This window comes from Tinamus guttatus, unplaced genomic scaffold, assembly GCF_059628265.1.
Source record: "Tinamus guttatus ecotype Peru unplaced genomic scaffold, ASM5962826v1 Tinamus_guttatus_pri_ptg000007l, whole genome shotgun sequence".
In the NCBI taxonomy this organism is placed as follows: domain Eukaryota; kingdom Metazoa; phylum Chordata; class Aves; order Tinamiformes; family Tinamidae; genus Tinamus; species Tinamus guttatus.
In genome coordinates this window covers 1645917-1670592 of record NW_028288541.1, presented here as the reverse complement: position 1 = coordinate 1670592, position 24676 = coordinate 1645917, and the positions used below count along the sequence as shown (strand labels likewise).

The 24676-nt window shown below is 39.6% G+C and overlaps 1 protein-coding gene across 3 annotated transcripts in view; it reads left to right on the top strand.

Moving 5' to 3' along the window:
- Positions 1-24444, top strand: part of KDM3B (lysine demethylase 3B) — a 42055-nt gene extending 17611 nt beyond the window's left edge. For 2 of the 3 annotated variants that reach the window (XM_088521616.1, XM_088521622.1), the window contains 19 exons: positions 408-476; positions 1358-1936; positions 3574-4822; positions 5358-5559; positions 6926-7140; positions 8100-8252; positions 9018-9125; positions 9643-9770; positions 10410-10689; positions 11636-11892; positions 12378-12644; positions 14398-14569; positions 19253-19343; positions 19464-19594; positions 20096-20215; positions 20718-20857; positions 21204-21380; positions 21812-21946; positions 23099-24444. In XM_088521616.1, the coding sequence (XP_088377742.1) occupies positions 408-476; positions 1358-1936; positions 3574-4822; positions 5358-5559; positions 6926-7140; positions 8100-8252; positions 9018-9125; positions 9643-9770; positions 10410-10689; positions 11636-11892; positions 12378-12644; positions 14398-14569; positions 19253-19343; positions 19464-19594; positions 20096-20215; positions 20718-20857; positions 21204-21380; positions 21812-21946; positions 23099-23179 (4554 nt within the window). In that variant the 3' untranslated portion in view covers positions 23180-24444. Of the gene's footprint in view, positions 1-407; positions 568-1357; positions 1937-3573; positions 4823-5357; positions 5560-6925; positions 7141-8099; positions 8253-9017; positions 9126-9642; positions 9771-10409; positions 10690-11635; positions 11893-12377; positions 12645-14397; positions 14570-19252; positions 19344-19463; positions 19595-20095; positions 20216-20717; positions 20858-21203; positions 21381-21811; positions 21947-23098 lie in introns of those variants that run through there. The other variant, XM_088521630.1, reaches the window with a different exon arrangement.
- The last annotated feature ends 232 nt before the right edge of the window (positions 24445-24676 follow it).

The following is a 24676-nucleotide window of genomic DNA, read 5'->3' as shown; positions in this document are numbered from 1 at the left end:
CACTAGTGGGGAGAGTTAACATGATCTGATGCATTTCCTTTCAGCAATATTTTCCACATCCAGCAGTGTGAATATGCAGAAAGCTCACACAACTCAAATGACATGGAATGAGGAGAATTGTGTTTAATACAATGAATACCTTTAAAGATAAATACAGTACAAATGTATGATAAAACAACAGATGGTATCAAATCTGAAAGCTACTGAAATAGAGAAGGTGCAGAAGGATTAATAATTAAACTTGATAAATTGAAAGGCTTTACAGAGAGCAGAGGAAAAAAGCCAAACGGTAGAGGGGTGACAGGGTAACCTTGTGCTTAAGGTTTCTGTTGATACTCTACATGCTGACTGAAACTTTTTCTTTCTTTCTTTCTTTCCTCCTTAATGCCAATCTGCATAAAAATCAGAGTGGTGAAATAAAGTCAGTGGATCCTCGACTGATACATGTTGTGATGGATAACTCTTCTCCAAATGAGGTGCTCCAACAATTCAAGTCTCTGTATATACATGGTGGAACTTCATAAAGGTCAAATGTTTTAGATGGGAACAACTGAAAACTCATGCTGTGTTCATTGACTGAATTTGAAAACGGAAAATTTTCTTTGTCACTGTGACAGATGGCTATAGGTTTCTTTAAATAATCTATTTTTACTGCTAGTTGAGCATTATCTTACTAAGTTTTGCCTAGATCTTGGTGGATTTTTGGTATTCAAAGTTGTGCTCCATTTCAAAAGACAGTGCTCTGATAAGGGTGTTTCATTCTTGTTACAGCACCATCGTTCTGTGCTTCTCCACTCATCCTTTCTAAAGGATGCTGTCCTTTAGAAGGCCTTTTTAAAAAGAAGGCCTTTCTAAAAGATGCTGTTCAGCTTCCCTGAGGCAGGCTGTATACTAGTGGCATTTTAAGAGAGGTCTTAATGACCTCTCTCTCTCTTCTCTTTTTTTTTTTTTCTTTGCCTTAGCCTAGAACATATACTATTGTCTGCAGCCAAATAGTGGAGATTCTGGCTAGTGGACCAAAAATGTGCAGTTCTAAAGAACTGTGGTGGTTAGACTTGTACAATAAGTAATGTGCAAATAGTTTTCATACGTCAGCAAGCACTACTTTGAAATATGGCTGCATGTTTCCAAAAATCTGCTATGATAAGGTATGTGCTGTAGCAAAATAGCTCATCTCAATAGCTCATTATGGAGATACTGTCCTGGCATGTTAAATCTGTCAAATTGTGTTTAAAAGAAATGTTTCTAAGCTTAGAGCAGTTTGTTAATTGTGCTAACAAATAAAATGTTATTTGAAATGAGAATGAGATATACGTGTCCGTTCTATATAGTAATTGCATGGCTTTGTCTTTTGTAGGGAGGGGCTCTCAAGGCAGCTAAATCATCCAAAGGGAAAAAGAAGAAAGAGAGTCTGGAGGGAAAGGATGGACGAAGGAGGAAAAATGCTTCAGATTCTGGATGTGATCCTGCAATGAAGAAGCTAAAGGAGAAGGGTGAGACAGATAGCAATAGTAGTGACGGAGGCGAGGCAAGCAGAGGTCCTTGGAAAGGAGGCTCCAATAGTGAAAAAGGACTGGATCCAAGGGCCAAACAATTGCCTTCGTTCATTCCTCAGATTAATCGCAATATTCGCTTTGCAACTTACACCAAAGAGAATGGCAGAACACTAGTAGTCCAAGATGAGCCAATTGGTGGAGATGCACCAATATCCTTCACTCCATTTTCCTCTGTGGCTGGGCCAGCACTGTTAGTTGGATCTGCATGTAAAGACGCAGGAAAATCACTGGAACAGGTCAGCCAAAGCACAATGACTTCTGCAACAGCAGTTACGACGACTTCTTCAACGCTGACAACTGTGAGGATCTCTGATACCAGCATGTCAGCAGTTACAGGGCAGGAGAAATTGAAAACTAGCCGATCACAAACTCAGGGAGAGGTGAGTAACTCACAGTCCAGCATACAGGGCAGAAAAAATACATATTTGCAACATATCTTTTGTGATTATATTGCTATTAGAAAAGTGTGTTAACAGGACTGAGAAAACTGTTTCTCTCATGAATCTCTTCCTTCTCACCCCACTGAGAAAAGAGCCCTTCCATTACCTGATGCAAAGAAGAATGTGAGAGAAAAGGATGCTGTTTTGACAAAGGAATTCTAAGACAGCTTTTTATCACTCTTATCTTTATTGAGCCTTAATTTGAGAAATACAATTTATTGCACAGTGCAGCCTTAAAGTAACTAAGCACTGCATTAATGTAATTAATTTGGTAGTGTCACATGGAAGATAATGAACTTAATATTTCGTACATTATCTCAAGAGATAAGCATAAGAATATGCAACAAATTGTACACATAAGGTTTTTTTTAAAAGAAAAAAAAAAGAAAACTTGAGGAATCATGTCCAGATGGATTTTGCATATTTCTGGAGAAGGAGACTCCACATCATTGTCTTTTGCATTTGCCTAATGGAAAGGGGAGAAAGTGAGAGGTTTACCTTTGGGGAGAAAAAATTACTAGATAGTAATATTGAAAGGAAAAATAAAACTGCGGAAAGCGAGAGAGCTTTCTGTTACTGAGACTGCAGAAAGAACCAGAGTGTAGAGAGCAGTTACATATTATATATGTGAATGGTCAAAATTATTTTTATTTGTGGTGCTAACTAAGAACTCCTTAGGTGTGCTGAGAGACTTTGATAAAGTCAATTTATTTTAAATCATTATTAATACTCTGGTCTCAGAATTTGCAGGTAGACCACTGATACAGAAACTAGCACCATTTGAAGTGGTATTTTTCCACAGTTGGGGAAGCGGCAGTGGCAGTGATGAAGAGTTTTATTTAAAAAGAAAATGAAGATAGTTCACAGTTGGTTTCAGACTATCCACTTTGTCATTGTTGCAGTGATGGATCTAGTGAAAACCTGAAAATAAGAAAATTCTTCCATATTTAAAGAGCGTAGCAATTAAGACTTTTGTGCTTAATCTCTTCTGAGTAATCCCCTCAAAGGCACCTCTTCATAGGCATCAACCTGTCAGCAGATGTGGTTTGTGTTGCTCAGGAGCAGTCTGTTTGCTAAGTGCTTTAAGTCCTTTTCTTTATTTAATTACCTTTACAAGCTAAGTTGATTTCCCTAAGTATGCTCACTAGGTAAGAGAAGATAATCAGAGTGATGCTGGGGGAGGAGGAAAAGAAGGGAGGTTTTTGAAAAGTAGTTTGAATTAAGGTTCCTTTCTTGTTGATTTGAATTAAAGCAATCAGTACTTTAAATCACTGACATATTTATGAGACTGTCTTGTCTTACAGTGCATATTTGCTCTCAAATGTGATAAGGCATCAAATGTTCATCTTCTGCATGTGTCTTCAATATGTAAGAGACATTGTTACTTACTAGTTTGATAGCTTGTCAGTTGAAGAAATTAATTAACAGAAACTTTACAGGAAGTTAGTGTAAATATTTCTGCTGAGTTTCTGTTACAGGTGGACTAGTAATGTTATTGTGTAATTAGCTGAACCAGAGTGTTGTTGAATCCAAAGAAGAATCTTTACATTGGCCGTTGCTTTTTAATTTTGTTTCAGAATTCCCGAAACTCGCTTTTGGCTTCTTCTGGGTTTGGAGTCTCTCTCCCAAGCGCTTCCCAATCCTCGAGCTTTGGGAGTGGAAGAAGCCAATCAAATGGAGTGGTGACTCCAGAGAGCAAGCCTTCTGGATTTGCCTTTGGTTGTAGCACTGGACAAGAGACTCAGAAAGATTCTGATCTGTCCAAGAACTTGTTTTTTCAATGCATGTCCCAAAATCTACCTTCCAGTAACTACTTCACAGCCATTTCAGAGAGTTTGGCTGAAGATGCCTCTAGTCGGGATCCATTCAAGCAGTGTACAGAGAATGTGGGTCCTGGGATCTGTAAAGGTAAAGTTGTTCTTTCAACGGACACTAAAGCTGGAACCCAGTCTGGCAGTTCTGTGGAGCGGAAGCTGCCTGCGGAATCTATGCCAACCCTCACTCCCGCCTTTCCCCGAAGCCTTTTGAATACTCGGCCCCCAGATAATCATGAAAACCTGTTTTTACAGCCCCCGAAGCTATCCCGAGAGGAACCCTCAAATCCTTTCCTGGCATTTGCTGAGAAAGCAGAACTTAATCCTTTCAGCAGCTTTGCATCTTCATCTCAGACAGGGGTTTCTACTCCTTCTACACCTGCGGGTCCTAAGGCCACTTCTGGCTGGCCAGAATCACTCACCTCTGCAGACTGTTCTCTAACTAAGAAGAAAACACTGTTTATAACGACTGATTCCTCAAAGATGCTCTCCAGTACTCCAGGTTCAGCGATTGCTGCTGGTATTCAGAGCCCTTCCACTGTGGGGAACGGCCGTTCCAACTCACCGACCAGCAGCCTGACACAGCCTATCGAGATGCCTACGCTTTCCTCCAGCCCAACAGAAGAAAAGCCGTCTGTTGGGCCTGGGCAGCAGGACAATCCTCTTTTAAAAACTTTTTCCAATGTGTTTGGCAGGCACCCATCTGGCTTTTTCTCTTCACAGACAGAGTTTCCACAGGAGAACAAAGCACCATTTGAAGCTGTGAAAAGGTTCTCTCTAGATGAGCGGAGCTTGACATCCAAACAGGACTCAGACTCTAGTACCAATAGTGACCTGTCGGATTTGAGTGACTCTGAAGAGCAGCTCCAGGCCAAGGCTTGTATGAAGGGAATCCCAGAACATTTGATGGCAAAGCTAGGCCCCAATGCAGAACACAATGCTGAACTGCTGCTGGGAAAAGGGAAAGGGAAGCAAGCTCCAAAGGGGCGACCTCGCACGGCTCCTTTAAAAGGTAGTGGCTTCAATGGCAGGTGTCTTGGAAACAAGGAGGGATGGGATCCTTGGATGATAACTTTCTCTATGGGAAACTACATAATACAACTTCTGTGTATGCGCGTGTATTTCAGGACAGAGCTGGTATGTGATGGACTTGAAAATGTAGGAATTTTCTTGTGGGTTTGTTAAGTTTACTGCTGTCCAAGTGTTAATTAAAGGTTACTGGTCACTGACCTGATGCGAGTGGGTTGTAGGTGATGTCCAGTGTATCTGACTCCCATGCGGAGACTGAGAAGAAACAACTATTCCATACCTTTTAATATAGCCCTAATTTAATCAGATGACCCTTCATTTTACAAAGCTTTTTTCTCTAAAATAACCATTGTTTCAGTGGCATGTGGCAGACTGGTAAAAATGTTTCTGCAAGTGCATGATCTTAATGGGCTGATATGGGTGTGACTTTAATGGGAATATATTTTTAAAAGATCTTTGAAAATAATTTTGGAGGCCAGCTAACTAATGGGTTCTTTCTTCTGTCTTATCCCACCTAGTTGGTCAGTCTGTGTTAAAAGATATGAGCAAGGTGAGGAAGCTTAAGCAGTCAGGAGAGCCTTTCCTTCAGGATGGCTCTTGCATCAATGTAGCCCCACATCTGCACAAGTGCCGGGAGTGCCGTCTGGAGCGGTACCGCAAGTTTAAGGAACAAGAGCAGGATGACTCAACTGTGGCCTGTCGCTTCTTCCATTTCCGGAGGTGCTCAAATCCTTCCTTCCTTCGTATGTAGTTCATGTGCGGAGCTTGAACCTTCTCCAAACACAAACTGTTTTATTTATTTCATTCTTTGGTATAATAATGAAGCTCTTGAGTGTCTTCCATCTTCCATCATCTGACTAGAGTGACCAGTAATCTACTGACTACTGACTACTCGCTGGGTGGCAGAGGTGGGGAAAGAGCTCCTACTGGGAGACACAGCTGTGTGGACACTAAGGGAACCTCCAGGTCTCTAAGGAGATTGAATTGCTTTATTGAGTAGAACTCTACTGCTGGGCAGCAGTTTTTACTGCAGTAACTGTTCTCTCCCTTCTACATAGGAAACTCAGAACAAAATAAATCTAATTCAGTTACCAAGAAACTAAACATTGCCAGCATGAGGCTAATGTTTGGCTAAGTTTTGAAATTGGGCTGTAGAACTGATTTCTAGGAATAGAATGCTATTGTCATTCCTCCCTGTGGTGCATATAAGCCATAAAGTTCTTTGACCAGTTCTGTTCCTCTATATCTGTTTTTCTGTTCTTTATCTACCTAGTCTAACAAGTGCAATGCATCATGTGAAAAAAAGGTGCTGACTCGCTTTTTGACACATAAAGGGGGAAGTGAATCTTTACCAGATTGATTGCACACACTAAAAATTTTAACTGCTTCCCCATCTGAGCTTGCTATTAAAAATAATCTGGTATTGCAGAGAAGATTGCTGTTGTTGGAAAACAAAGTTAATTTTAATAGTGGCAATAGACATTCAGGGTCTGGTAACCTGTGTTGTTACACCTCTTCCTACACAAACACCAGGATAGTCAACACCTACTGATAAAACAGTTGAGTGGGGGAAAGCAGTAGCTAGAACACTAGATATGATAAAAATTTGTATGTTTTGTAGCATGAACTGTTCTAACAGTTGCATGCCAGCAGCATTAGCAAGAAGTGAAATGTGTAGTTCCCAAAACCTGGGGGTGATCTTCTGAGCTAAAATAGAGAATGAACTGTGCCCGAGTATATGAACAGTGTGGTTTAGTAGACCAAATAAATTGAATTTTATCATCTTATGTTGTTAATAGTGTATTAAAAGAAAAAAAAAAAAAAAAAAGGTTTACCAAACTATAGCAACTTCCTGTCTGTGGGATTACCCAGTAATGCTTGCTGGGACCTGGGTGTTCATTCTTACAGTTTTGTTTGCCATTGCCTTTTATTCTGCTTTTTTGGCTTTCTGTACTAATTGTATTGGCTATAGAATAGAGCTCTACAACTCAAGCTTTTTTTTTTTTTTTTTTACCCTGATATATGACATCATTAGTTAAAGACTGTTGAACAGCGTGTTCATTACTTTATTTTGACTTTTTGGCAGACTGGTATTTACCCGGAAAGGTATCCTGCGAGTAGAGGGATTCTTGAACCCACAGCAGAGTGACCCTGATGCCATGAGTCTGTGGATTCCTTCTTCCTCTCCTGCAGAGGGGATTGATCTGGAGACTTCAAAATACATCCTGGCTAACGTTGGGGACCAGTTCTGCCAGCTTGTTATGTCGGAGAAGGAGGCAATGATGATGGTGGAGCCACATCGTAAGCTGTTTTTTTTTCCCCCCTCCCCACAAAGAGAAGGATATGTTTTCTTCATTTTTCTTCATTAGAGTATGCGTAACTGTGGGGCCGGCATTTGGGGTATCTCAGTGCAACATTTCTACTAAAGGAGCTAATGATAAATTTGTCAGACATCATTAATTTATTTTTTCTATAACAAAATACAGAAATTGGCTGACTCAAGCTCCTAAGAAAATAGAAATGAGTCCAGAACACTTATCACACTGGCCAGCTTTGCTTTAATGGGCAGTTTTTCTTATATATTCCTGTCCTGTTATGCTCCAGGGACATCACGTCAAAAACACAGGATTTTCTAGGGAGGGAACAGAGCCTGCTTTCAGCCTGCAAGGACTCAGCTGAGCAACTAGTTGACAGTGTTGCCACTACAAGGGAAGTGGGTTTGGAACAAATTTTCTCCAGGTAGCCAGTCCAGCCTATCACACAATGGCTCTGATTATCTGATTTTTTTTCCCCTCCCTCCTTACCTTCTGGAATGCACAAGGGCAGCCAGCTGGGGAGGGCTTCCACTTCCACGCCTGTTATGTTAAGAGTTTGGAATTCATAGCATTGGCAGGGCGCTCATTAATAAAACCAAATACTCATGCTTTGTAGTTTTGTACATCTGCTATATCTGCACATAGAACTAGCAGAAGTTTTATGATTTTATTGTAGTTTCCTTAAGTACTCCTTAAAATTCACTTACAACATAATAGTTAGGTGTCCCATGTCTTGTCTTGGTATTTTAGGAGTTGACTTTACCACCCTCTCTTTGAAATGGTGATTGGTAGTGTCACAAGACAAGCAACTCAAGGAATGTGTCTTTTGTTGTAAAAAGCCTATTTCTGTTTCCCCTCCAGACAGCCATGTTTCTGTGATTTTTTTTTTCATAAGTGTTGTTACAATGCAGTAGCAGTAATTTTTCTTGTTCTTCCTATTTGTAGAGAAAGTGGCATGGAAGAGGGCAGTACGTGGCGTGAGGGAAATGTGTGATGTATGTGAGACAACACTTTTTAATATTCATTGGGTTTGTCGCAAGTGTGGCTTTGGAGTCTGTCTGGACTGTTATCGGCTGAGAAAGAATCGTCCACGTAGTGGTGAGTATTGGGGTTGCTCTCTAATCTTTGAAGCAGCTAGCTTTCAGTGGTGATAGTTTCTGGGAAATTGCTAAAGTTTTGTAGGAGAATTAGAGTATTAGCATGGGAGATGGGTAGTTATGTAGTTTGTCAGCACTGTCTTACTGTTGCTGTTCCTTTTTTCTGCTCCTTAGATAACTGTATTTTATCTATGTAGTTAAAATTTGTATATTAAAACTGTAACATCAACAGACAAAGGCTGTGTGCTGTGGCAGACTGTCGTGTAGTTCCATTTTTGGCAAGAGGTTATGAGTGAGTGATACCTTACCTGTTCTAAATGATCCCAAAGATACGCTTTTCTTTGGCTTTGTAAGTAGAGCTGATTACAGGAGAGTTTAGTTGCTTCTTCCTTAAACTGATCTGCAGATACTCTTGTGAAACAGCCTGGAAGATGATGACAAGTTAAGCTAATGTTATTCTATAATTCAGGAAACGAATAAGATAATGAGACTATGATCTTAACAGGAGTTAAAAGCTAAGTTTTGGGGTAGTAGAAAACCAGGAGTTACCAGGATGAAGGGAAAATAATTAAGGTAGTTCATAATCTGGAACAGCAAGGAAATTGCTTTAGATCCTGTTGCGATGGTATCTGTTTGTAGTTTATTTCAGAACTTGCCAAAGTAGGAGTAAATTCATCTGATGACCTGAAGAAAAAATGTTGAAAGCATTATTCAGAATTGTAAATCTTTAGTGACTTTCATACAAAATTTAATGTCTTTATTCCAGAGACAGAGGAGATTGGTGATGAAGAGGTTTTCTCCTGGCTGAAATGTGCAAAGGGACAGTCTCATGAACCAGAGAATCTTATGCCAACACAGATCATTCCTGGCACAGGTAACGCTTGAAACCTGAAGGGACGAATTCTGAAGTTCTTCCCAGTTTTGAGAAAGCAAATGAAAAAAATAATACCATGGTTGATGTTCTAGTTGTTGTTTTATTTGTCATTCCTGTGGAAGAGAAAGCAGAGGAGGGTTCCCTTTGCTACATCAGAAGGGTTGAAGGGCGAGTAGCCCTCATGAGCTTCAGCTGCCAATTCAAGGTGACCTACTCTTTTCATATCAGCAATGACTGCTTTTGCTCTGTTTTTAATAGAGTTCATTAAGTTCATTTGAGAAGGATCATTTTATTTTCCTGTAGAAGGGAAAATAATTGGTCAGTGGTGGGAGTTCTCACAGTCGATCCTAAAAGCTACTGTGCAGTTTTGCACTATTTGGAGATAAATGTGTGGTGTTATAGGACTCAAAAATAGTTAGCAGTAATAATTAGAAAAAAAAAATCTGTGTATAATAAATAAGACCTTATTTTAGATTTCTTTACATGTGTTGTTAAAGATTTTTATCTTTATTTCTAGCCCTCTACAATATTGGAGACATGGTTCATGCAGCACGTGGCAAATGGGGTATTAAAGCTAACTGTCCTTGTATTAACCGTCAGAACAAATCAGTGCTGAGACCTGCTGTCACTAATGGAATATCACAGGTATTCCCTTGTTTGACATAGTATTTCATTATCTCTTTAAAATGTAAGATTTTTTATATTAATCTATCATAAAGCACAGACTTTATTTTGTCAGTATGTATTGCTAAGTATTTTGGCTTAGCAAAGATCTTTTGGGACATTTTTGGCTAGCAGTGGGAAATTTTCAGGACTGTGTAATGTAATTGTTACTTTTTAGGAGATATTTGGGCTGAATCTTTTCCTTATGTAGATTTTTGGGTATAAAACCATTCATATCTATGACGTAGCTTAAAACAAAGTACTTTGATAGTAGCTTGTTATTTCTGCCACTACTTCAATGTGGTTCATGATTGTTAAGCTGACATGTTGCTGCTCACAATTTTTTTTTGAAGAAGGCAAAAACAAAACTAAGATTCCTATACAAAGGAAATGAAAAGCCTGTATTTGTCTTAAGAAATGACAAAGCAGTGCATGGTAAATAATAACCCTATAATGGGTGGTTTGAGGTATACAGATTATAAGTTCCTGCACTGTCATGATACATAAGCACAAGGGACTCCTCTGTGAATTTAAAGGAGATGGAAATACGGGATAACGTATTCTCTAGTTCATCTCTTCTCTTTATTCAGCATTTAACAGATGCTTGTATTTTTGTTTTAGCTTCCAAGTATAAATCCTAGTGCGTCAGTCTCTGGAAGTGAGAGCACCTTTTCCACTGGAGCAGGGACAACAGGAGTGGGGCAGCTCGAAACGGACACTGTTTCAAAATCTGAAGCAACTGATGGTAGGATAGAAGAGTCTGCAAAAACAGAGACATTACCAGCCAGTAACACTGGTGAAACAAAGACTAACAGACCCCTTTGTCCAGAAACAACCCCATCATCAGCCTTGCACTGGCTTGCAGACTTAGCAACACAAAAAGCAAAAGAAGAGACAAAAGGTAAGCAGACGACCTGCTTTCTGCTGCTTGGTTGCTATATTTGGTGAGTGTCTAACCTTAAATAGAAAAACACATTGTCTTTTCTTTTGCCTCTTCCAAACTTGTTTTTTAATAGGCTTAAATATATGGAGTACCAGAAAGATGATGAAATAGCATACAACTGAAGATCAGAACAGGGTCTTACCACTTCCAGCTTATTTTAGTACCTATTTTTATATTATTTCCAAAGTAATAAGCAGCTAGTGTCCTGCTGTATAATAGTAAATACTCATTTCAATTGCTTATGAACTAAAGAAGTTAATAAAGCTGTTCTGCGTGAAAATGTGAAGAGTGCATTTCCTCAGAATTTGGAGATTAGAGTCTGCTTGGAGAATCAAATGAAAGCTTAGAACTTCTTAGTACTTAGATTGAGAAAGTCACTCCCAGTATGAAACAACTGTTTGCAGAATATGATGTTATGTTGTCAGAGGCAGCACGGATATAATAGCATTTATTCCTGTCTAATTTGTATCTATCAGAAACTCTTTTACATGCCAGTCTAAGTGTTCATAACTTTCACTAATGTTACAGGGTGTAGCCATTTTATTTTTTATTTCATTTAAACCATCTGAAATATTTTGTACTATAACATTAATTCAGTGAAAGAAATGTTTGAAACGCTCAGACATCAAACACTTGTTTGTGTGTCAAACACTACAATTCAGATAATCTGCTGTACTTTAAAAAATAATTAAAAAACTTTAACAGCATACTAAGGATAAAATGTATCTGTAGTATATGTTGTGTTTGTGGTTCTCTTTGAGATGTCCCATTTACTGTTGGGATAACTTATATTTACCACAAGGTGCTATCAGTATCATATTTAATGTAAGAACAAACTATTTTACAGAACTTTGATCATTTGAGCATGCTTTTTTTTCAACTTATCTTGATATTTTTCTTGCAGAAACAGGATCGCTGAGGTCAGTGCTTAATAAAGAGTCCCATTCACCCTTTGGATTGGATTCCTTCAACTCCAGCACAAAGGTTTCCCCACTAACCCCAAAGTTGTTTAATAGCTTATTGTTGGGTCCAGTGACATCTAGCAACAAGACTGAAGGCTCCAGCCTTAGAGATCTGCTACACACTGGGCCAGGAAAGCTTCCTCAGGTCCCATTAGACACAGGAATCCCCTTTCCTCCAGTCTTTTCTGCAGCTTCGACAGTAAGTCATTTTGAATTTATTTGGAAAAGAATCTCATCATCTAACACTTTTCATCAAAATTGTTAATTATATTTTATTCTCAAATGTTAGATATAAATATGCTAATGTTCCTTAGCTTACCTGTGCCAGAATTGAGTTAACTTTTGCAGTAAATACGAGGATGTAGAGAAGAGACATTAATGAAATTCAGAAAAATGTAAACCATTTGTATCGTTAAGGTAGTAGAGGTTGGATCATGTTCGTATTCTACTCAGACAGTTGCAGTATTTTGTCTAGGTGACCTGCAGCAGTTTATTTGTTTTCTCATTATAAAAAAAAGGAGCATGATTGTTTTTGTTGAATACATGCCCCTTGCTGTACTGATTTGTGTACTGTTGTTTTTTTGATGGCAAAATGTTCTTGACTGAAAGATGGATGGGAACAAATATGCATTAATATGTATACTCTTGCAAAACTAAACGTACATACTGATTTACATTTTCCAGGGGGCCAAAGGCAAAGCAAGCCTGCCTAATTTCTTAGACCATATCATTGCTTCTGTCGTGGAAAATAAGAAAACATCTGATCCTGCAAAACGAACTAGTAATTTGGCTGAAACGCAGAGAGAGGTGAAGGAAATGGTAATGGGACTAAATGTGCTGGATCCACACACCTCCCACTCTTGGCTGTGTGATGGTAGACTCCTTTGTCTTCATGATCCTAGTAACAAAAACAACTGGAAGATCTTTAGGGAGTGCTGGAAACAAGGCCAGGTGAGTTATGAAAAACAGCCAAGTCTTACTGCTATAAATATCTTTGAAATTGTAACCCATCCTCCTTTAGGAACATGTCCATTCAAACTTTAGCCGGTTGGTCTTAAGAACGTATGGTGCACAAAGATTTCAACTTTAGCACTATAAACTGGGAGGGACAGAGGAACTCTGTGTACTGACTCCACTGTGAATCAGTACTCAAGCCTGTGTGCACTTGCACACTGACCTTTACTCAGCTTTTTAGTGTGAGGATATATATTGTGACAGTCTTTTTAGTTGTCGTGTGATTTGTGCTGAACCTGCTCAGCCATGGGGAGAAGTAGGTTCCATTTGTGAATCAACCATGATTCATGCATGCATCCTAACATCTCCTGTACTTGATGCTCTACAGCCTCAGAGAAAGGTCCATTCCTTCCAGTTGCAGTACATACAAGAATACAAGTACTGAATGGAGCAATCTGTAGAGAAATTTTTGGATGTTCTTTATGCAGTGTCTCATTCTGAGACTTATATGAACCCAAGTATTGCTTCAGTCTTCATGTTACATGCACTTGAGCACTCTCCTGAATTTTCTGTGCAGTCATCCACCAGTTAAATCTTCAGTCCAGAAGAACAGGCCTTAGACCTGCTGCCAGCATAATCTCCTTTCCAGATCTCAGTCCATAGTGCTCTAGCTGTTAGTCCTCTTTAGAGAGCCATAAGGATTGGTTAGATAGGCTAAAGCTTAAGAAACTGATGAGCACCTTTTGCTGTGTCCTTGGGACTTGATTCTTCAGCTACCTCTGGAGCTGCTACCCACGCTGACTACTGAGAACCATGACCACTGGAGTTAGACAGCTCTGTCCCTCATCATCTTTTCTGGAAAAAGTCCTTGTTCTCTATCTTCTATTATTGTGCTAATGCTCTTGGAACTCCCATTCCTTGCCTTTTTTTGGAGTGCTGTCTTGCACTTGTTGTTGGCTTCTCAGCTGTGAGGAAAGAACAGATTACACTACATATTTCTCTTCTGAAACTCAGGATCTATTTCCACAGAGGGCAGAGTATTTTTCAGTCAACTTTAACCTGTCACTCGGTACTGTGCATTCTCTGAGGCCCCTAGCCTCAGCAAGATCATCACAAGCATGATTAGCACATGGCCATGAGAACTGCATAGAGGAATGTGTCACCACCATCCATAGAGTTTCTAGTTCCTGTTCCTGCTGGAGTCAGTACTCCTCTAGCCAGGTCTTAGCCGGTAGCAGAGATTACCGTGCAGCACATTCTCACTTGTCTGACTGGAAACCTAGCTTGCTACTGCTATTGTCAGCTTTCCCCCTAATTAAAGTTATCTTGTCCTCCTGAATTTTTTTTGCAATGTGCAGGGATTCCTCCTGTTTTGAACTTGTTGCATTCCTCTTACTCATGAAGGACTTCTGATCATTCTTTTGCACCCCCATGGTGTCAGTCAGGTGTAATTTTCTTGTCATGGCTAAGAACACTTGGAAGCTTCTGGTAAGTATCCCTTGGTAGTTTTCTCAAACACTCCATCAGCAAACAACTGATATATTAGAGTAAGGTAGCTGCACATAGTCTTAAAACTGGAGGTTGCTTTGACTCCAATTATTTTTCTGATATACGGAAACTGGACATGTGGGAAAATAATTTCTAGTGTTTTTGATGTGATGGTAGCAAGGAGTTTCAGCTCTTAAACTGTGGTTGCATACGTAGGAAACTTGATTATGGTGGAGTAAGCATTTGTTCTTTGTATTCTCAGCCTGTGCTGGTATCTGGTGTTCATAAGAAGTTGAAGCCAGAGCTCTGGAAACCAGAAGCTTTCAGCTTGGAATTTGGAGATCAAGATGTAGATTTGGTGAACTGCAGGAACTGTGCCATAATTTCAGATGTGAAAGTGCGTGACTTCTGGGATGGCTTTGAGATAATATCTAGTAAGTAATACCTAATGGCTGTCTAGTTTGGTTGAGCAGTGTCTTGTTACATTGATTGCCTTCTGTTTTTCCTCCTATTTTATTGAAGGACAGAGGGAAAAAAAAAAGTTCCTGATAGCTATCAGTCTTGTGCAAAGAAGCCATTGCCCCTTAGGTGTAGGACACCCTATAAAACATTTTACTGGTGAAGATTAAGGCTGGGCTGCCAAAGTATTTCAAAATACAAAATCTTGGCTGTATTACAGCGTGTTTCATGTGCTGTTTTCATGTATCAGGAGATAATCCATATCATGGGAAACTACTACTTTGAATGTTTCTCAGTAAAAATGATAATCAGAATCAGTAACCATTACTAAGTCAGTGTGGCATTTGACTACCCTTACTCTCCTTTCAGTATCAAGCTTTATTGTAAAACTAAAGGGAACTCAAAAAACTAAATCAGGTTGAAGTTTGTGGAAACTAAGATTCGGTGGAATATGCCAACTAAATAAACTTGAGTTTATAAATTGTTTTTATTGCAGATCTAAGATTTATAAATGTTAGAGAATTGTAATGGTTCATTGAGATGATGCTTATTCTAAAAGTATGTCTGTAAAATGGTTCTCTATATTTTTTAGCACAAATAGTTGACAAATGGACAATTCAGTGGAACGTGGGTTTTTTTGTTGTTGGTTGGGTTTTTTTTTTTAAATAGCAAATAGGGTTATATATTTCATATATTTGTGGATCGAGATACATTTGTGTTCCCCTTGCCATTTTTCAATTACAGAGTTCCCATCTGTGCGTAATGAACAATTTAAATTAAATCTTGTACTTTGTGCTGTTAAATTGAATTCTATTCCTGTTACTACTGAGAATTAAATGACCTAGAAGGATATAATGGTATTGACTGTGTTGACAGTGATTGGGAAACTTTACTCTTGTGCTAAGGTCGTTCATGAAAATAGTAAAATGATGTGAATGAAGTTATCTTCAAGAAACATTATATGTAGCTTTTCTCTGTCCAGATGCTTCCCTTTCAGCAAATTGCACTGTTGCCTGCCTTCTAGATAGTGTCTTTACCATCCTTCATATAAGAAATGTTAGTGATCTACACTGGAAAGCGTGACTGTATTTGCTAGTGTCTTTTAAATACGTTGTAATTAGTATTCAGCCAATTCCCAGTTCAGAAGATCAGTATTCACCACCAGTCAGAGATTTCATATGTGAATTTATGTGGAAATGGATTAGAAATTATATGGTGACTAGCTTCTCTGCATTAGGTCAATTTTAGATTTCTCAAATATGTTGCTGTTTTTATTTTCAGACTCAGTTATTGAAGAGAAGCAGAACAGCTTACTTTGCAGATGGTATAGAGATGATCCTGCTATCTGATACTTCATTTATTTTAGTTGATTTTAATATTGTGCTGTTTGCTTTAAATATATTTGAGTTTTATCTAGATTTCTTGCAGTTCTTCATCTTGATTCTTAAACCTGCTTTCTTTTGCTAATCAGTTTTCTGTTTTTTATGCTGTTTCATGTAATTTGTGAGAACATTATGCTCTCCTTCAAGTAGCTGTTCACTCTGTCTTTTCTGACTACCTTCCTAAAAGATGCTTCTCCGTGTTTGGATCAAAGGTGCATGATTTTGAATTCAAAGAGGTTTCAGAACTTCTCATATTCAAGATTTTAAGTCCTTGAGGACCTGATTCCAGTTCACTTGCCAGTGTAAAATTCTTAGTTTATAAAAACTCATTTCCTTTAAATGAGTCATTTTGTTCTACATAGCTGCAATTCTTTCTTCCATTTAATTTGAACCAAATTGTTTTTAATACTGTAACCCAGGAATGTTTTCCATATCTTCTTGATATGTGCTGCAGGAATGACTCACAAGTCCTAAAGTCCTAGTTTTAGATATGTGTTCTCATTAGGTGCTGCCAGCAGGAATGTTACACATTCTTAGATACAACTAGTTGCTTCTTGCTCAGCTGATAATTTTTGGTGTGGTGAAGGGTTTTCCTTTTGGGGGAGAAGAGATGTGGGGGTGTCAGGCGGTGGTTCTTTTTGTTTTCTAAATGATGGCTTCATGTAGAACTGTGAAGTATCTGGTAGAGCTGTGAACTTTATTTCCCTATAAATGTTGTCAGTTTCCCAAGGTTGCGTTTACTCACTTTTGGAAGTTTTCTTAGCCATTCTAACATTTGAGGCAAAACAGCAGTTTATATTATGGTCAATCTGTCATATCATACACCCAGTCAAGAAAACCTTTGCTATGACATTTGAAATGTCTTCTTTCTGTGCTAACAGTCAGGTCTCAGGGTAAGACTCTTGAAGAAGTTTGAATTTGGCATCCTTCCAGTTTGCCTCCTGCAAGGAAGAATTTTGAAAACCAGAAGCCTTTTCCCGCCACGTTCTTCAAAACGACTTCTTAGATGAAGTTTGTGTTTTAAAGAAAACTAACAGACGTGATTTATCTTAAGATGTGGTCAGCCTGTCTGAATGATTCCAATCTTCCTTCAGCATTCCTCTTTAATCAAAATGGCCTATGTTACAATTCAGTCATCTTCAGCAATTCTCAAATATCCTACTCTGTGAATTAGGAGGAAAGTGTTCTGATGGTAGGGCCCCTTGGTAAGCTCCTTTTGTCCTTTAGCTTTTTAAGTGTGGTATATTGTCGTTTCTTGTCTTACAAGACACTAGATTTAAGTCGATCTCAAAATATTAGCTGATAGCATTTAATAGAAGCACCATTCTTGAAATGGATAAGAGAAGAAGCCTAGAGAGAGGAAGCCTTGCCCTGGGTAGAGGAAGATTGGGTCAGAGAGCACCTAAGGAAACTTGATACCCACAAATCCATGGGCCCTGATGGGATGCACCCCAGAGTGCTGCGTGAGCTGGTGGATGTCATAGCTAAACCGCGCTCCATCGTCTTTGAAAGATCCTGGAGAACAGGGGAGGTGCCAGAGGACTGGAAGAAAGCCAATGTCACGCCAGTCTTCAAAAAAGGCAAGAAGGAGGACGCAGGCAACTACAGGCCAGTGAGACTCACCTCCGTCCCCGGAAAAGTGATGGAACGGCTCATACTGGCCGTTGTCTCCAGGCACGTGGAGGACAAGGAGGTGCTCAAGAGTAGTCAGCATGGGTTCACCAAGGGGAAATCTTGCCTGACTAACCTGATAGCCTTCTGTGATGGAATGACCACCTGGATAGATGAGGAGAGAGCAGTGGATGTCGTCTATCTTGACTTTTGACACCGTCCCTCACAACATCCTCCTGGGCAAGCTCCAGAAGTGTGGGATAGATGAGTGCACAGTGAGGTGGATTAGGAACTGGCTGGATGGCAGAGCTCAGAGGGTGGTGATCAGCGGTGCAGAGTCTAGTTGGAGGCCTCTAGGTAGCGGGGTCACTCAGGGGTCAGTCCTCGGTCCAGTCGTGTTCAATTTATTCATCAATGACCTGGATGAAGGCACAGAGTGCTCCCTCAGCAAGTTTGCTGATGACACGAAACTGGGAGGAGCAGCTGATACCTCAGAGGGCTGCGCTGCCATCCAGAGGGACCTGGACAACTGGGCGGTGAAAAACCTCATGCAATTCAACAAGGCCAAGTGCAAGGTCCTGCACCTGGAGAGGAATAACCCCAGACACCAGTACAGGCTGGGGACCGACCTGCTGGAGAGCAGCTCTGCAGAGAGAGACCTGGGTGTCGTGGTGGACGACAAGTTGACCATGAGGCAGCAGTGTGCCCTCGTGGCCAAGAAGGCCAATGGAATCCTGGGGTGCATTAAGAAGAGCATCTCTAGCAGGTCGAGGGAGGTGATCCTGCCCCTCTACTCAGCTCTGCTGAGGCCGCATCTGGAGTATTGTGTCCAGTTCTGGGCTCCACAGTACAAGAGGGATGTGGAGCTGCTGGAGAGAGTCCAGCGCAGGGCTACAAGGATGATCAGGGGCCTGGAACATCTGCCCTATGAGGAGAGGCTGAGGGAGCTGGGCCTGTTCAGCCTGGAGAAGAGATGGCTGAGAGGGGACCTGATCAGTGTCTACAAGTACCTCAAGGGAGGCAGTGAGGAGGATGGTGCTGGCCTCTTTTCAGTGGTGGCCACCGACAGAACTAGAGGAAATGGCCACAAACTGAAGTACCAAAAGTTCCACAGGATCTTAAGGAAAATTTTTTAACAGTGAGGGTGCCAGAGCACTGGCACAGGCTGCCCAGAGAGGTTGTGGAGTCTCCTTCTCTGGAGATCTTCAAAACCCGCTTGGATGCAGTCCTGTGCCACGTGCTCTAGGTGACCCTTCGTGTGCAGGGGGGTTGGACTAGATGATCTCTAGAGGTCCCTTCCAACCTTAAGCATTCTATGATTCATTCTATGATTCTATGAAATGAAATGCAAATTTCTTTTATACTGAAAGAGGTAAAGCAGAATGTTCTAGAAAATTTTGGTTTTGGAGTTAAAACTCTCTAAGATTTGGCAGTTATGCAGGATCTTCTAAATATCTGCTGTAGGCAGTGATACTACTCTGTATCTAATGTTACACTCTTATTTGGTCAGGTATTGTAATGTTTGGGAGCCCAAAGAAAAAATAACAGTATCTGTTTTGCTGTCTTATGGAAAAGAGCTATTGCTACAAATAATTTATGGCATAAACAAGGTAATGGGTTGTAATAAATGATGGGATATGCATAATCTTGATTTGTTTCTTGCAGAACGGCTCAGGTCAGATGACGGTCAGCCAATGGTACTAAAGCTAAAGGATTGGCCTCCAGGGGAGGACTTTCGGGATATGATGCCCACAAGGTAAGTAAGGCTTAATAACAGTGCACGCAGGACTGTATCTGCGTAGGCTGTAATCAGCTTAGAGATACAGGCATACCGAAAATGAAGCTGAAGAAAATGTGATTTTTTGTTCTTCTCTAGATTTGAGGACTTGATGGAAAATCTTCCCCTTCCTGAGTATACTAAGAGGGATGGCAGACTGAATTTGGCTTCTAGGCTGCCAAGCTACTTTGTCCGTCCTGACCTGGGCCCTAAAATGTACAATGCCTATGGTATGTGAAAATGGTTTTCCTAATAGTTGTAGATGTTGATGTTTTTGTGTGACTCCATATCATATTGCAAGCATTTGCAATGCTGTTGCATGTTCTTGACTGTAATCAATAGTCCATGTAGCATACTTGCCTAGGACATGCTGTCAGCAGTATCAAGTTATTTACCATAGCAACGGCCTTTGATAGAATCATGTATTCTAGCATACTTTGTGGCAAACGCTTAAGAGTGACTCATCTTTCATTATATCCTACTGCATCTGGCAAAGCACACTTTTGAAGCTGGAGTTGTAAGGACTCTCACCTTAAGTCAGTAATTAACCTAAACTTTTTTGCATATGCCAAATACAGTGAAACCTGAACTATTGCAGCTACTCTCTAACATTGGTTTCTACATTTGTCTTTAAATAGAAGTAGCATTCTAGAGGAAAAACTACTTTTTTCAGAGAGGTCACTTTTGTGAGAGTTTTGTTATAATATGCATTTTTTTTCTCCTTTTAATAGGCTTGATTACTGCAGAAGATAGACGAGTTGGAACTACCAACCTGCACTTGGATGTGTCTGATGCTGTTAATGTCATGGTGTATGTGGGCATTCCCATTGGGGAAGGGACCCATGATGATGGTAATGTTTGAGGAAAGCTGTTTTTTCTGAAAATTAGTGATATGTGTTAGGAAGAAGCATGTATCCAAGATGTCAAGTGTCATAACTATGAAATAAAACAAGCCGCCTCTGATATTTGGGTTATGTCTACAGTGCATATTTGAAGTGTGGCAATGTTTCATTGGTTCCCTATAGTGGAAGCAGTGGCATTTTGCTGTAAATTGGATACATCTTCAAGAAGGTTCAGAAAACTCTGATATTATTCTTCCCCCTCATGATATTTGAATAACTGCATTAGTTCAGTGTGGTTCGGGGCAGGGGGAGGAGTGTTGATTAACTGTTAATTGACACAGTTCTTGAATTTTGTTAAGATGAAGGTTGATACACTTAAGATTGTTGTAAGATAGAGCAGTTGCAATAGATGTATGACTGGATTTAGTGCATCAAAAGGGTCATTCCTGTTCTGTATATCAAAAATCAGAAGCTATGTAGTCATACTGTTTTCATGTGGATCTTCTTTCAGAGGTCCTGAAAACAATTGATGAGGGAGATGCTGATGATGTAACAAAACAGCGAATCCATGAAGGAAAAGAAAAACCTGGAGCATTGTGGCACATCTATGCTGCCAAGGATGCTGAAAAGATACGGGAACTTCTCCGGAAGGTATGTTTATGATGAAGGAAGATTGGACCTAACACATTCTCTGATGAGCTTATTTTTAGCAGCTAAATGATACAGATTGCTGTGGTCATCAAGTGCATAGGTATTTCCATGCTCTCCTTGAGGACATTAGAGGTAATTTTTTCTCCCAAGCTTTTGTGCCTGATCTGCTTCATGTTACTCATGCTGATCATGCTGATGTTACTCGTTAAGATCTGAATCATCTTAATGAAAGTAGTGTTACACTTTGAAATAGTTTAAAGTTAACCTTGTTATGTGGTTTGGCACACCACATTTTGTGGGCCAGCAATATAACGTGTCTTTTTTTTTCTCCATATCCTGGCACTAGGTAGGAGAAGAACAAGGCCAAGAAAATCCCCCGGATCATGACCCCATTCATGACCAAAGCTGGTATCTGGACCAGACCTTACGTAAGCGACTCTATGATGAGTATGGTGTTCAAGGTTGGGCAATAGTGCAGTTCCTAGGAGATGCCGTGTTCATTCCTGCAGGTGCTCCCCATCAGGTAAGTGTGCTACTTACAGGCCATATTGACAAGTAGAATTAAAGCTAGAGCACAGTAGAACTGAGACTCCCAGATAACTATTAGTTCATTGCTGACCTTGGTTCCTTTTACTGTGAGGACAATTCTTATAGGAACTATTTGGATTTGGCTGTTAATCCTTATGTTAGTGAAAATTATATAAAAATCTGAATAATGTGTAATTTGATAGAAATAAGAAAAATAATATTTAGATTAAATAGTGATGAAACATTCCTACTTGTGAAACTTCAGCCTAGGGAATAGAATAACTGAAAAGTACAGAGAACAGATGTGGCACACAACTGTGTGTGAAATTAAATAGGCTTCATTTCTATGCACACACACACACACGCTTTGTATGGTTCACTCTGTCTTGATGTATTTATCATTTTCTATGGGTGTTTTTTTTTTAGGTCCATAATTTGTACAGCTGCATCAAAGTGGCAGAAGATTTTGTATCTCCAGAGCATGTGAAGCATTGCTTCCGTCTGACCCAGGAGTTCAGGCATCTGTCTAATACTCATACAAACCATGAGGATAAACTGCAGGTAACTATTTTGAGGGTAGTCATTAAATATACCCTGTGTTTTGACAGGTTGGTTCTGTCTTGTGATTTACAAGAAAATTTAAAGGTTTATCTCATTTGATAAATACTTTGAAAAATAATACATTTACATCTACAATATTAGGTAAACAAAAATTAGTATTGTTTTCTGGCTTTCCAGAGAAGTTTCTCTCTGAACTAACACATGTATCAGTATTAAATAGCTTATGAATGATCAAGTCCTAAATGTGAGTAAAGCACAGCAGACAAAAAGATCCATATTAAAATAATTTTTTAAAAGCTTTGTTTTGAAGAGAATCTTATTTCACTGAGGTCATTTATATTTGTTTCTTCATGAGTTGCGTAAAGGAGAATTGCTCTGGAGATCAAGGCTTGCATATTTAAATTTTGATTAATTCCACATAACAAAAACTTAAATAATTTGTTTTAGTTTGAGGAAATAAAATTGCTTAAACAAATATTTATGTAGAGAACATATTGTGCACTGAGCAGAAGTGCATTGTATCCAAGGGAGTAAGTTCTACAGAGAGAAGACTGAAAGAGATCTTGATTTCACCTATATATGCTTCTAAAGAGTTAATAGCTGTTTAGTTTGCAAACTCTCCTGCAGCGTTTTTTTTTGTGTATTAGTAACTATATGCATGTAAAATGGAGGGATGGACATCTGCAAAGATGGCTTTTCTTGCAAGCAAGTTTTTATTCAGTGTAACCATCCTTAAGTATATCACCTAAGAATGTAAGAATTTGCCATATTAATTCTTTCAGAGAAGTCAACAAAAATTTACTATAAACAAAACTTGCACAAATTGGAGTCTTTAGACTGCACAGGAAGACAACATGATAATTTATTGCATTCTTTCAACTTAGGGTTAAACTGTATTATTTTCTTTCTCCTCCTGGGAGCCAGATTCATATGAATCTGAGCCACTAACTCATCACACATTCTTTCAAAGTAAATCTGTATCAATGACTTAATAGTGTACTTTTTCCTAGGCGCTCACAGAAAAGTGACTTTACTCTTCATATATACTTCCCAGCTATTATGAATTTAACTACCAACACTGATTGTTATGCAAGCTATGGAAGACTTTTCTCATTAGTCTGGAGGTGCTGATTTTTTTTTTTCTTGTTCCAGGTGAAGAACATTATCTACCATGCAGTGAAAGATGCTGTTGGCACACTGAAAGCTCATGAATCCAAACTAGCTAGATCGTAGGAGTTGCTAATTCCAAATCCCCTGTGAAGTAAGCCTTTTGCTCACAGTATATACAGGGACTGCACATGACTGCCTCTGCAGGAGCAGAGGCTTCTCACTAAGAGCTGGTGTGGTCAGTATTACGCCCACTCTTCAGCCACTGTTTTTTATGCTGCCTCAACACTGAAGGCCTAGAGGAAGGTCGCACTGTTACATGTAGAATTCCAGATTCTAATGAGAGGTGCCATGTCCCTTTCCTGTGGCCTTTTGCAAATTGGAATAATGAGGAAACTGCAAGGTGTTCCTGCATAATTTGATTAGAAATGGTATAAAGAGTGTGGATGTTTTTTTTTCCTCATGCCTAGTTAGTCTCCACAGAGTTAGAAGGAATACGCTGGAGGTGGGTTGTCCTACTGCAGATTAGTTGATAGCTGCTGAAGGAGTGTGACCAGCAGTAGCCAAATTGCAGAAATTTAAGCAATGTTCCCATGTGAAATACGGGCCAAGGAAAATGATAAAGCTATTCTCTGCACTCCCCTTCTTGTAGCCATTTCTCTATACACTGTAGAGTTGCAGAAATAAAGGGAGAACCCACTTTTTTTTTCCTTCCCCCCCAGGAGACTCCTGAAATAGGAGAATTGTGTATTTAGTGAAAAACTAGGTTTGTAGTGAAACAGTTAATATTTCATGAAAGTAGATATTTTTAGTATTTTTGAAATACCACAACTGTTCCTGGATTTCCAAGGAAAGGCGCATTACATTTAGTCTTCCTTTCAATAAAATCAAGAAGTGATTTTTAGAAAGCAGTCCAAAATAGCACAAAAGCAGCCAAAGGAGAGAGAATAGAATTTGACACCCCACCTCCCTTGCCCATATTCCTTGCCCCTCTTTTCTACCCTGTCCCTCCCAGCTTCCTTAAAACGAGAAGGAAGAAGGAATATGAACTCTGTTCTCATGTGGAGATGTTGTGCATCTCTCCCTGCACTGGTAACCACAGGCAATAGTTCACCCAATGCCAGTGCTAGTTCAAGACCTGTATCCTTTTCAAAAGTGAAGGAAAATTTAATTTTCAGTATCAACTTTGTCCAGAGCTATTTTAAGTAAAACGTTCCTGCTTGATAGAACCGTATTCAGAATTTACTAATGTCAGCACCGATGGATTTCATTGTCTGGGTACATGGGGAAATATATCTACCTTATATCCAGCTGTACTGTAGTGCCACCTGCAGGCCTGTTAATATGTTCACGGTTATTTCATTTTTTTAAATAAAAGTCATTTACTGTAACAGCCTGTGGAGTTTTATTTCAGACCTGGGCTCTGACCTTGCCTTGAGGCTGTCTTGGCTTCTGCCTGATGTTGCCCTGTGTCCAACCAGAAAGCTTGCTGTGTTTTTAAAAAGGGGTCTGGAGTCTCGAGTGGCATGTTCTTGATTCGCAGAGAGGAGCCATCCTGTCATGAAGCACATCTCCCATGATGTGCTCCCCTCTTCTCATTGTTTTCCAAACAGGCTGGAGATC